Raw genomic sequence first — 14815 nt, forward strand, 5'->3', positions numbered from 1 at the left:
GAAGGACATGAGACTGAAAAAGAGTCATTAACAGGCATTTTCTGATTATGTTCCTGGAAATTAGAATTCAAAAGTCAGTATGCCTTTCTCATACTTCATCTTTTTCCATTAATAACATTCTGTATACTTTTTAAGTTTCTACAAATATTTATTTTTTCTTCATATTTCCCCAGACCTCTTGTTTTTAAAAAGAAAATTGTTGATAAATGTATCTCCTGCATTCAGGTTTTCTTAGGATTCAGTTTAACTTAAAATATAAACAAATATCTTTTTGTACATTGTTTTTACAAATATATGTACTTTTGTGAGATTATGCTTTTGATCAGGGAGCTAAATATTTATAAAAATTGTAAGTTTCATAGAATACAGTGGAACCTCTGGTCATGGATGCTTCTGTCCATGACCAAATCGGATGACAACCAAAAATTTTGTAAAATTTTTGCATCTGGTCATGAACAAATACTTGGGTGGCAATCAAACACAGCTGCAGCGATTTCCCCTTCCATGCCAATTTCCCCTTCTGCTCATGCACAGAATTGTAGGCGCATGCGCAGACAGTCTCACTTCTGGTCACGACCAAATCGGGTTGCAACCAAAGTTACAGAACGTATTACGGTTGTGACCAGAGGTTGTACTGTAACTGAGTTTCTTCTGTGTGTCAGTACAAAATGCAAAATTATCTCAATTCCCTTTCATATGAAAAATATCAAAATACAGATTATTTTAATAATAGGATACAGGACTGTTTAAATACAATATATCTCTAAAAATATATTCTTCTAGGTGAATATACCTTCAATTAAGGTCACCTTCAAACATTTCTCCAGGCCTCTCCACCATGAAAAGTTACAACATGTGACAGCTTAGGAAAAACTTTGCATAGGAATATAAAATCTGTGCTGGTTTACATAAAGAGTATCTCGTGCAGTATCTTGTCTGGAGGGCTATTTTGTGCTCACCTGATAAAAACTGAAAAGGATTGCCATCATGTTTTACTGACAAATTATCCCCTGATGTGAAGCATCTTTTTATGAGACAGATTGTCCAGAGTATTCCAGATTTGATTTTTCCGTGCATATGTATGAAATATGACAGTGCATATGACCTATTTTTAATGTATTGGTTGAACTATCTAATATTATATTGCTACTTAGTTATAGTCAGTCAAAAGTTCTTCTCAGACAATTTTTTTATGGATCTATAGAAAAGAAAATAATATATCACCACAAAAAAATTCAAAGCAGCCTTTTCTAAATTGCTTAGTTATTTATTGCATTTATATTCCACCTTTTTTCTAAACCTCAAAGTGGCATTCATGAGATTCTTCTTAATAATTCATCCAGTGGTTGCTTGAACATGTTTTTCTCTGGTCTAATTACAACAGATTAACTACTATGCTATTCAGGTTTTCTTGCCTTTTGTTACTACCAGGGAGGATAGACTTTCAAAAGTACCAACAAGTTGGATTATTTATTTATTCAATTTCTATAGCCACCCAACTCAACCAAATGACTCTGGATTAGACATCCATCTTGACTTGAAGCATTTAATACTCCCTTTTAGATAGCAAAACCTGATTTGCACAGAGAATCCACCAAATTATTATCCAAAGTAACAACAAATCCTAAAAACCCCATTTGTTTTCTTAAAAATAAGTATTCTGTATTAAATGGGACTTTACTTCTAGAGAAAATATATTTATTTAAAAATAAGATCAAACACAACTGAACCATCAGAAGATCTACTTTGCTAGAAATATATATACAGAAGGAGATTAAAAATCTAACATAATCAGCAGATAAAACATACAAATAATATTTGTCTTTAAAAAAATAATGTATATTGTGAATTGTGAATCATATCTCTCTATGTGATGTTATCACAACAGCATGCTAGCTTGAATGTCTTCCTATGTTTATGTTATATTTGCATGATATCAGAAACTCATAACACTTTCCCAATGAGATGGCATTATCATATATTATTTTGACTTCTTTGACATGAATAATGATTTTATTTAGTGTTTCTTCAGGCAAATTTATTCAGTAATAGCAAAAAACAAAAATAGGGTATATGAGTCATAACAAGAGAAATGGTAAAGAGCATGAATGAAATAAAAAAAAAAAAAAATAGGTGTATTGTGCACCTGTGAAATGGAGAAAGGGGAAGAATAATAGAGAACAATGTGAGTGCCTTGATTTTATAAGGTGAATTTGATGAATACATGGAGGAAAGTGAAAATGCACAATGAAATAACTAAACAGTGTATAAAGAAATATGAATTTAAGTAGAAATCTTGTGATGCATATGAAAGAAAGAAGCCATAGAATCTGTTGTAGTTGTATGTTATGTTTTAGGTGAAATCAGAATATTGAGGAAACTGTGAAAAGAATTTTTAAAATTGAAAAAGTCAAAGCAATTTTGATAGAACTTTAAAAATAGCTAATGGAGTAAGGAGTTAAGCGAGGAACTTCATTAGGGTAAATGGATTTAAGAATAAAAGTGATGAAATAATATAGGATGGAAATTAAGGAAAGAAGTTCAGGAAAACATATTTCAGAGATTTCTGTGAGAATAATAGCAATATGTTGATAATGAAAACAAAATAAATGAATAAAAATGCATAAATAAATGAATAAAATGGAAGTCATAAATGCTACAGAATGTTGATTGCAGGTATATATAACTGGAAAAGGGTTATATTGTGGATATGGCTTGCTTTTGAAATTCTTGTGTAACTTGTATAATGTGTGATATGTGAGATATGTTGCTGTGCCTCAAGACTGAAAGAATGGCTATTGATGTTGCTATATGCAGAGGGAAGGGAAGCAAAAATGAATAAAAACACTGTAGAGAAATTGGTTTATTAAGTGTACATGGAAAAGTTTTTTTTTTCAGAACTCTAACTGAAATGGTACTGAAGTAACAATGAGCAAAATTTGGGAAGTGCAGTGCAACTTTGTTATGGGCATGGATTTTGTAGGCCCAATTTTTGCTCTTCAGCAGATCATTGAGGAATTGAAAAAATTAGAAATGTACCATTGTACATCTGTAGGTTTTAAGAAATTACATGATAAGCTTAAATTATGGGATGTTTCATTCATGTATGAATAAAAGTTGAAGGTGGATTGTTTATGCATTAAAAGTGGTAACTGAAAAATTAAGGAATGCTAACAAAATGTGGAATATTTAATGGTTTGATACTGATCAGAGTAAAACAATGTGTATGCCATGTTAGTTTAGTACATTTACTAAATGTTTAAGGAAGATTTGTAATGTTAACAATGTGTTTGTTTCGGTTATAAATGTATGTGTGATTTTATGTGTAAATAATGGCATTTTATTGGATGAAATGATTTTCAGCAGATTTTCAGTTATATTCATTTTTATTTATTTTATTTATTAAATTTGTATGCTACCCATCTCCCCTACAAGTGATTCTGGACAGCTTGTACGATGAACTGTATGATGAAACAGGGAACTTCTGAAAATTAATCAAAATCTAATATAGTTGTGTGTCAAACTGGGAAAGTGAACAGCTGCAAGTTGTATTATGTATTATATCATGTACTGTATGAGAACAGTAAGTACTTAGGCATGTAATTAGAATTTTTGTTAATGATGAGAAATGGATCAAGAAATTTTTCAGACATGTAAATTCATGGGATAATTTTAGTGAGCACTATGTGATCTGTTGCATAAAATCAGTATGTATAAGAACATGCATCTATTTACTTCATTTTAGGGAAGTGAGGCTTGAGTATGTCAAGACAAACACAAAAATAAGTTGAATGCAGTTGATAAATAAGTGACTTATGAACAACATATGTTAAAAAAAGAGGAGATGAAGTCAAGAATGGATAGGTGCTGAAAGAATGTAGACTGAATAGAAAAATAATTAGCCAGTGTAATTTGGTTATGGAAACAAAACGAATGAAGATCAAATTGCAAAACAAATATAAGGGTGTATTTGAAAGAAAGGGAAAACTTAGAAAATCATTGGATTATGTTAATGAGATCATCAGAAAAATAGAAGTGGCTAAACCCATTCATGATGGACAGGACAGCAGCAACACCAGTCCCAAAGTAACATAATTTGGGTAAACACATTGCTTTTTTGTGTAGCCATCTGCTTCGTCCTTTCATGGATAATTTATGTGAGCCTTGCATCTTCCTTTTAAGAAAAGAGAAGAGCAAAACGTTTTGCTGAGAAGGCTGGAAGTAACATTAGATTGAGAATTGTAATCAAAGATTGGGTGTATATGCTGAGGCTAACTTTCCTTTTTAAGCACTTTTCACCACACTTTTGCCAATCCCAGTTTTTGCAGCAGAGTATATATATCTCAACCATTTATAAAGAAACTAGTTCAACTTCTGTGAAAAATTCAAGAGCTAGAAAATTATATTTGGTATGATATTCTCCTCTATAAGCTGCCTGGTTTGTACATTTCTCAGAGAGATTCTTTTCTTGATTCTACTAGTAGAATTTGATGTGCTCATAAATCAAGAAAGCTTTTTTGATGACTGCTTACAAACTGAAATTTCCATCATAAGAAATAAAGCTTTGCTTTATTATTTTTTGGACAGACAGACAGATGCACAAAAACTCACATGACTGAACAAACTTTATTTATGTGATTTATATTGCTATTCATATCATATGAGTAATTTTAGGCAACATAGAAGGATTATAAAGGATTACACAACCACCACCACCCATCTAAAAAAAACCCAAAAAACTAAACAAAGAACTACTAGAGCCCAAGGATAAACAATAATCCCAGTCCCAGAAGAAACAAAGCACAACAACAGCAGACCTAACTCCTGGTCTGAACATTTGACAGCCAGGTATTCAGTGCAGTGGTGAGATTCAAAAAAATTTACTACCAGTTCTGTGGGCATGGCTTGATGGGTGTGGCTTGGTGGGCATGGCAGGGGAAGGATACTGTAAAATCTCCATTCTCTGGGGATTGCAAGCAAAATGGAGGTGGAGGGGTGTGTGTGTGTGTGTGTGTGATAATTGCTTCCACTATGCATGAATAAAAGTGGTCTTCACTATGCTGTTGGTGCTGGACTAGACTGGACAGGACTGAACCAAGTCTTTTCTTCAATAAGATACAGGTTTGTGCTTAACCTGTTACAGCCCCAACCTGTTCTTGAGAACCATCCAAGATATCTCAGCCAGGTACTCTTCCCTGGTTTTGCCTTCTTCCTACTCCAAGGGTGGCTGTTCTTGATCTTCTTTTTTGGAAGGCATTAAGCCTCAAGACCTTTTGCTTTTTATTTCTTGCAGGAAGAGAATGTATCATACTGGAAATCCAGCAATGATCTAACTGGGGATCTTTCTGGAGCACATTCCATTCTTGTTGGACTCTTTCAACTTGGTTGTTGTCAAAGCATAGAAGCATCCTTTCCTTGGCAACTACATCTCAGTTAGTTGCATCCATCAATTTGCTTTCTTTCTCTAGGATTTGTGTGCCTATTTATGGAGAGGGTCACATAATTCATTTATTTATGATGTGTGAATGTATGTGATATGCATTATGTGAAGAGGCCATAACATCACAAAGTTCGAGAATCCTTGCCCTAACATCAGGATTGAAATCAATCTCAATATCATGTTTAATGGTATTGACCATTTTTATATTTTTATTTTTATTTCATTACTATTTTTATTAATGGAAGATTAAAATAAATTCAAAAGATTCAAAATTTGTAAGGAAATAAATAAAATGTGTAAGAAAATAAATAAATAGGAGGAAAGCATCTAGACAATATATCAGGGAAACTTATTAAATGTATCTCTTTTGTAGCTTATATATTGAATTAATGCAATATCTAATTACGTACTTAATGCTTTTCAATTAATTTAGTAAGGACCAACATTTGTTAATAGTTTTAAATATAGCCTTGGCATGGCAGATTTACTATTCACAATTAAGATAAGCAAGTATAATGTTTCTATTTACTTATACATGAAAGTGTACTGATAATATACTTTCTTGTGGAAAATATTGCTTCCTGTAATTGCAATCTTCTTTGGTTCCATTTTAAAATATCCTTTTTATATCTTATGGAGAAAAATGGCTAGAGTAAAATATCCAAGAATGGAATCACAAAAATTGTGTTGGTCTTGTAACTGGATTGGTATTTGCTATATATTAAAATTGTATTTTATATGCACTGGGTTTAGCCTAATGCATAACATATGCATTAGGATTTAGCCTAAACTGGTTAATGATATTTTTATCCATATATATTAGAAAGCAGACAAGTACTTTCTTATGTCTAGAATACTTTGAATTTTGTAAGGTATATGCTGTTAATTTTAATGAATGATTTATTTGTATTAATTATGTCTCTTAATGACAAGTAATTGCTCAAGTCCAATATTTGGGGCTAATTGGTTCATTCTTTCTTTCACAGTAGCCAATTTAATTGTTCTCAGAGATGGGCACATGGTATGGCCTCAACTACTAGAAAGTGCAGCTAGAATTTGCAACCTAACTTGAGTGCAAAATATTCCAGTGTAATTACTGACAAGGAAGGAAGGAGGGAAGCTACAAGTGCCACAAAGAGCCACAAAAAGATATATGCTTGTCCATTACAAGACAAAATAGAAAGACCTTCACATGGATTAGAAAACAAACCAAAGTATACAATATTATCAAGAGAACTGAAATGAAAATGGGCTGGTCACATAGCAAGAAGAACTGATGGCAGGTAGGCTAAAGCAGTCATAGAATGGATCTCACTTGATAAAAAGCTAAAACAAGATGTATTGACAACATCAGCAAGTATTGCGGGCCCAATTGAAATAAGAAAGCTTAACATCATATTGGTTGAAAACATGCAGTTAAAATTCAGCTAAATACAAAGACTAAAATATAATGCTCTACAAAGACCTATCTAAAAGCTTATCTCCTTTCTCAAAGTCACCCCCGCCCCCCATAAAAGCAAATATCTCTGAAAGACTTTTCTTATACATAACCTTAGCAAAACATGGCATAGAATAGACATCACTGTCACTCAATCTTTCTCAATCATTATAACTTTATAGTTATAATGAGTCATTAGTAATACCATGCTTTGTCTCCAAGATCCTGGTGTGAAGACAACAAAATACAGAATACCATTCATTTTTATAACTCTTGCAATCTATCCATTTCCTTCGTTGCACTTGATGGGAAAATACTGATGGCTCAGGAATCATGGTTTTAATGACTCCTGCTCTGCTGGTGTCCTTCAAAAGCAATGTTCATTATCTATTTTTCTAAGTGAGAGAGGCAGATTGGAAAGGAAACCTGAGATTTGGCTTCATTCCTTGTCTGTTTTTATGTAAGCTACAAACCCATCATAACAACAAAGAAAATATTTCCTCTGAAACTCAACCAATTTGCTTTTCTCAAATCTATATCCTACAGCAAGGTAATTTCAGGCCAATTTTTGCACCCCAGTATGCTGATCAAATGTCTTCTTGAGATGACTAATTCTCAGAAGTTTTATGTCTATGTTATCTCTCCCCCACCCCCTCTCTTTCATTCCACTCCAGAGAGGCTTTGGGAATGGAAATCTGAAATTCAGCTCTCTTTGCTCTTTGAGTAATTTTGGAGCCTTTTGGTTTTTTTAAAGATGGAAAAAAAAGCTATTTGCACCGCAGAATTCTCCTGATGAGATTCCCACTCTTCTTCTCCCAAGGAAGAAATAGGCTGAAAAATTAGGCCCTAACCCTTCCAGGCAGTGGTGGGATTCACATTTTTTTTTACTATTGGTTCTGTGGGTGTGACTTGGTGGGCGTGGTGTGGTTTGGTGGGCATGGCTTGGCGGGCAACAAAAGAAGACCCAGCCAATCAGCTAGGACTCAGAGGCAGAGAATAGATGGGGGCGGGGCCAACCAGAGGTGGTATTTGCCAGTTCTCTGAACTACTCAAAATTTCTGCTACTGTTTCTCCAGAACTGGTCAGAACATGCTGCTTCCAGGGATGTCACCTACAAACTTTTGGCTCTGGGTGCAAGCGCTGCAGCCCACAAGTCAAGGAAAGTCCTCCATTCATGCTATACACAAAAACTAGAGAAGTAGTCATAAATGTTTGTAAAAGGAAAGTGAGTTAGAATAAATTTAAATTGGAAAAATGAAAGAACTAAAGAGTAAAAGAACTAAAGAGATTTGCTCAGCCCTAGGCGAGAGTGATTATTATATCTCATATAGTACAAGTTGCTGCCCCATTTGCCAGAACACATAAAAACTAATGAGGAAAGCTTTTGAGCATTGCCAATCAATCCAGCTTCTATGATAGAGAGGCATAACTATCGTTGATAGGGCATTCTCGGCAAAAAGATCAATTTCAAACTGTTCACTTGATTAAATGCCTGAGGAAAATAAATGGAGCTTTCTTATTGATGTCAGTATAGTTAAAGTGTATGGTCCCAATGCCCTACATGGTTTGTAACACTTAGTAGTGCTCAAAATGAAAGCTGTGTCTGAGACAGTACATGTGAAAAAGCTGCTGAGTGTAATTTTTTTGGTTATGCCTGGAAGGCAGCGTTACTTAATGAAGTCCTAGTGCATACTTAATTCTCAGTGTATTTGAAGACAGTAATAGTTCAGCACAAAATAAAAATAGATATGTATTTAACTTTTAAATGTGGGGCATTTTGTAATGCATATACAGAACCCTAATTCAAATAAACTAGCCCAGGGTGGGGACCAGGAGGCAGAAATACCAGTGATTTAATAAATAGTTAATATATTAATACATTATTAAAGTTGGTTTTGCCACCTAGGAAGTTTGGATATATCCCTCCCTCCATCCCTTTTTGCCACTCTTCCTCCCTCCCTCCATCCATACATCCAATTCTTAAATGACTTTCCAGAAAGATAGCTTTATGGATTTAATTAAAATGCAATAAACAAGGATAAATCCTAAACCCTCAGAAAATTCTTGTCCATTTCCCCATGTCTACTAATCACTAATTCAACAGTCCAAATTCACCTATTCATCAAACGATTGTTTATATAAAAGCTGATATGGCCTCAACTCTTTCAGTTATTGGAAGTTAGGGTTGTTGCAGCTGGTTTCAGTTTCTTTAATTTCTGTTCTTCCTTGGGTCCCTGCCTTGATACTACCACAAACATCAGTGCATTGATACATGGCTATCCAAATCCCAGATCAGTGTTCCAAGTTCAGTTCAATATTCAACATAGAATAAATTTGATGATAGAATAAAACTGCAATGATAGAATAAAACTGCACAAACAAAGCTCAATATAGCTGTGTGCATGCAGTCACATCTGCACTGTGTTTTACAGCAATTGTTGCTCCAGTTCATATCCATGCCTCATAGGATGCATTAGAAAGTAACAGAAGTGAATATAAAAGTAAAATGTGCCCTATTTTTGTAATGTGTGTGTGGGGGGGAGGGCAGTTTGTACTTTAATGTGGAAATATTCAATTTTAAAAAAAAATCAGATAGACATTAAAAAGAGATTTTAAAAAACACAATTTCATAATGCAGAGGTTTTACATTAGCAAACCCTGGTTATTTGGATAGTGACAGGAGGATAACTACTCACTATGTAGAAATTGAACCACAGGAACTGGGGGTGCAGAGGGAGTTAATAGCCCTGTCATCCCTCACATTGTTTTCATCATTTTTGCTAGGATTAAATCCATTTATCTCCCTCATTGGCCGGGAACATCATACATCCCTTGTTGCCAGTGCCCTGTCAGTGAACAGAATCTTTCTTTCCTCAAAATTTGTTTGAGAACAGCATCGCCTTTGAGATACCCTTATTTGAACACTTTCAATATTGATAATGCCATACAAGGCTACCTCTTACTAGCTCCTGAAGGCTGCAAGGGGAAAAAAAAAACCTACAAATCTGAAATGTCAAATCAGTTTAGGGGTTGTTAACATTAGTTAACAACGTTAATTAACACATAGCTGTTGGGTAGTAAAAGATTTGTGAACTTTAGAAAAAGAGGTTAGGTGGTGTAATTAGTTTGGTTTTATAAGGCATTTGTGACCCCAAGCATATGTCTTATATTTGCTCAAAAATGTGGATGTGATTCCTTGGTTGGATTAATTTGTTGGTTTGTACATGAATGAGTCGTCGCCTGTAGGAATGAGAATAGTCTCTGGGAAGATTTACGAAGGCTTGATTTTCCCTTAAGGAAACAAATGGCTCGGAAAAGATGCTACTGTGCACAGAAGCATATTGGCAACTTTATGGCTTCGAAAATGTCTAGATTTATTTTAAAGTCTCAGTTTAAAAGGTTATGACAGAGATTATAAACTGAGCTAAAATTTATATTTAACATTATCTCAAACCTTATATCAGTGATACATATATACAGCTGCTTCTACCTGGTACCCTCCAGATTTGACGGGCCTACCATTCAGAATTTGCAGGGGTGACAGGCTAACAACATACCGTAAATCTCCAGGGTTCAAGTAGCGTGACAAGTTATTTTATGCTTTCAAATACATTAAAATGAATTTCTCATTTCAGCCATGCAAATTTCAAATGTGTTTTATAGTTCAGTGATGTTTTCCGTCCATATCATAATCAACATCAAAGTTGCAGTATAAATTGCAACTTTACAGATTTACTCATGGGAATGAAACATATATACTTACAGTTTTTTTTTAAAAAAAATCCTTTTTGCTGTATTTTGTACAGTTTTCCAAGCAAAAAATGTATCAATTCTGTAATTTTTAAGGAAAAATATATTCCAGAGTGTAAGCATATGTCTGTAGATGGATGACAGATTCAGTTCTTAAAAGCTTAATTTTAAAAAGCTTCAGTTTTTAACAAATTATTAAGTCAGGCTTATTCATTTTATCAGTCAACTATCACATCAATAGATTTATTTTTTATGCTACCTTTATTATTTTTTAGATAACTCAAGATGATAAGCATACCAAATACTCCTTCCTTCTCCTATTTTTTTTTTTTTTAACAATAAGAAGAGGTGGGCTTGGCTGAGAGAGAATAACCAAAGTCACCCAGCTAGTCTAGAATATTTGTAGTCACTCCAGCTAAGTTAATGGTATATTAAAGTAGTGGGTAATCAAGAAAAATCTACATAAATATTAGCAGAAGGATGCTAGATTGCCTTCTCCTTACCATTAAATACTGCATTTTCTCCAAACCATCAAACGCTATAGGCAATATAAAAGCAGTTGTACAGTTGTTCTCTAGGTTACTTTTTTAAAAAGCCTAAACTTTGGAAACGTCAAATTCCGAATAGTCAGAAATGTCAAAACATTGAAAAGATCAGTTTTGCTCAAACTATATTATATTTAATCTAAGAATAGTATGAATGTTTGTAGATGATAGTTTATAACTATGCCAAAATATTCCCCTACAACAAATCTCCTGTATTTTTATATTATTGTCAGGGTGCTTAGTAATTTCTTTTGAATTTTGCTACATTTTTGTGTTGTTAGAATAGAAAAGAGTGTGCTACTAACACTTTCTGTTATATAACTTTCCATTACTCTGAACTCTTCCCCACGGGAGGAGTTAATATTACATTTTTCCTGCTTTTTTTAGACTCAACTGAAATATGGTACGCTAGGAAGACTGCAGTCACCTAATGAGAAAATTACAGGTAGTCCTCAGCTATTGGGACCAGAATTTCCATAAACAATATGGGCATAAAGTTTGTTGTCACATGATCGCATTACTTAGCAGTGGCAACTCCAGCACTTTTTATTGCCATTGTTAAATAAGGATCACGAGTCCCAAGCAAACCAGCAGGCAGGTAAGGCATGAGCAAGTACCAAGGATGGCTGTTGCTGGGCAGGGCAGTGTGGCATGTGGCTCACAAAGCTAAGGCCAGGTAGGGCTGATTGTAAGCCACTTAGCAGAGCACAGTACAGCCTTATCAGATGGCTTCCCTATTGCCTTTGCTTGTGGGAAGCTGGCAGGGAAGGTTGCAAAAGATGATCACGTGTCTATAGTATTCTGCAACTGTCATGTGAGCCAGTTGCCAAATAGCCAGATCACAATCACAGGGGTGCTATGTCAACCATAACTTCAAAGACCAGTTGTAAATCCCCTTTTTCAGTCATAACTTTGAATAACCATGGTAAACTAGGATGACCTGTATACAATAAAAGACAGGGCATTAATTTCCACTCCTCATCCATCTCATATTATGTCTAAGAATACATATGATCATTTCACTAAAATTCTCCTTCTTTGAAAGTCATGTCACAATTAATCTATTTTTCAAACTGCTGAAAATTGCGGTTGTGGTGAGGAATCCATAGAATGATAATAATAATAATTTAGGAAATTGAAGGTGACGTTCATGTCTTATGTCTACAGGAAAACCAGGAATGATAAGAGAAACTTAGGCTTTCAAGGTTTTGTTAAAATACCCTATAATAACAAAACCTTGAAAGCCTGACTAAGTTTCTCTCTGACCCTCCTTATATTAACAAAATTGTATACTGAGTTTCTTTCAGTATAGGATTATAATTGATTCTCTAAGCTCCTTCTAAATGGTTCTTCTACACCAAGCTCAGTTTTAAATTTAGACAAATTGGGCCAATCACTCAGCTCTCTCCCTTCTTCTTTTTCTTCGTTTCTGTGTTTAAAACATGTTTTTCCTCTTACTGAATGATAAATTATATTATTACTTTATATATTACAGATTATTGTTCTCCAATAACTTTGCTTTTTTCCTTAGGTATAAAAATGGGTGGTTACATTTGTTTGGACGTTAGGAAAAGGATATGAACTTTTCAGATGCATATTGTTGCTCTCCATATTATAGTGATATTATAGTGATATAGTGCTTTTTGAATTTAATAATTTGAGTAACACTTTTAAGTAAATATCATCAACACTAATTTGCAACATGCATGTTCCATCATAGAATACAACAGTATCAGTAGTGGGATTAAATTTTTTTTTACTACTGGTTCTGTGGGCGTGGCAGGGGAAGGATAGTGTAAAATCTCCAGTCAGAGGTGGTATTTGCCAGTTCTCTGAACTACTCAAAATATCCACTACCGGTTCTCCAGAACTGGTCAGAACCTGCTGAATACCACCTCTGAGCAGCATGGTTGTCTCTATTATACCTCACATTATTTGGCCATTTACATTTCACAGAGAGACATACATTCTGATAATTCTGATCAAATAAATCTTGATCACACCATTCCAGTAAAATAACATTCTCATAATCAATGATGCCTGCAAAAATATTTTCTCATGAATTATGAAAAGAGCCTCTAGTAATTATATTTCATTGTGATAAAAGACATGGCTACTATTTGAATTTAGAGTTGTCCTTCTGATACTTTTGTACTGAGTGTTCCAGGCCATGCTTCAACTACTTCAGTGTGGTAGGATTGTAATCATTCAACAAATCCTGAAGAAATCCATATAATAAATTATTGACCTATCTTTAATTAAAAAATGTAAAACTAAAAAGTGAATCAAGTGAAGAAAAAAGAAAAGCAATAACGGTTTAATGGTTCTTTACTGACATTCGTTTGAAGTTATATGTTAATTTAATGTAGCTGGTTTATGTTAGGACAAACTTATATAAACAAAATGGATGAATACAAATTTGTCCAGTGTTCTATTGCCTTTCCAGAATGATTGTCTTTTATTCTCAATTCTGCTCAGCCTCTAAGGATTTTATTTCCACAATATAATCTTGATGGTACTACTTTATAGGATTTGGACAGTTCAACCCACTATTGGTTTTCCTTAATGAGGCATAATTCAATGGTAAAATCTTGGTTTTGATGACTGCGTATTGTCTGTAATTTTACCTGCAGATTTTCCACATGACCTATGATCTAGCCAGTGCTGTGGTGAGAATCTTCAATCTCATTGGAATGATGTTGCTTCTTTGCCATTGGGACGGTTGCCTTCAATTCTTGGTCCCATTGCTTCAAGATTTCCCAGAAGATTGCTGGGTGTCCCTAAATGGTATGGTTGTAAGTATTGTTCATTTTTCATTGTGTTTTTTCAGATGTTCTTTTAAGCTTGTGAAGTCAGAATGGTAAGGAAAGGAAGGAAGTTAATTAAGAACTTATTGTCTTTAGCAATGGAAATACTGTCAATTGCTGAGTTTCAAATCTGCCTCAGAGTGGAATGTGAAAATAAAGGACGAGAGCAATAACACATAATTTTATTGATTCAAGGATTTGTTTATTTCAGGAAGGGTTTCAGGTATTTTCAAAGGAGAAGGAAGAATTTTTGCTCTGTATTTCTCAGTTCTCACAGTGTAAAATTATATTTAGAATTCTTTATTGGCCAAGTATGATTGGACACACAAGGGATTTGTCTTGGTGCAAATGCTCTTAGTATACATAAAAGAAAAGATACATTTGTCAAGAGTCAAGAATCATAAGGTTAATGATAGTCATAGGGTACAATAAGCAATCAAATCATACTTGGAAACAGTCAATATAAATCAGACTCTGGGGACCATAAAAAAGATGCTAGTGAATTGTATGTAGATACCATGGTACCATTTATGCATTTATGGATAGAATATGATCAGTGTAATAGATTAAATAGGATCTTCAAAGACAATATTGGTTATTTGCTGGATGTGGTACCAATCCATTCATTTTCTAAAGATGGTAAACATTTAAAAATTGATAGAAAATTAACCATCAATTTAGTTAGTGTTATTGCTCTTACACTATGAAGTGAATATAATTTAAGTCCCTAATAGTCTCTATAAGCTGCCAACATCTACCATCATCACATTTAGAACAACATGATACTCATTTCAATAGCATATGGAGCCTCGGTGGCACAGTGGTTAGAGTGCAG

General features: G+C 34.0%; 1 protein-coding gene across 2 annotated transcripts in view; it reads left to right on the forward strand.

The window, feature by feature from the left end:
- Positions 1-14815, forward strand: part of HCN1 (hyperpolarization activated cyclic nucleotide gated potassium channel 1) — a 153597-nt gene that overhangs the window by 84877 nt on the left and 53905 nt on the right. The window contains exon 3 of one of the 2 annotated variants that reach the window (XM_026666324.2): positions 13807-13968. The exons of the other annotated variant lie outside the window; for it this stretch is intronic. Coding sequence (XP_026522109.1) covers positions 13807-13968 — 162 coding nt within the window. The remainder of the gene's footprint in view (positions 1-13806; positions 13969-14815) is intronic. 2 annotated transcript variants of the gene reach the window in all.

The sequence above is a fragment of the Notechis scutatus genome, chromosome 2 (assembly GCF_049901735.1).
Source record: "Notechis scutatus isolate UNSWTSFEM ecotype Mainland chromosome 2, rNotScu1.2, whole genome shotgun sequence".
NCBI classification, from domain to species: Eukaryota; Metazoa; Chordata; class Lepidosauria; order Squamata; family Elapidae; genus Notechis; species Notechis scutatus.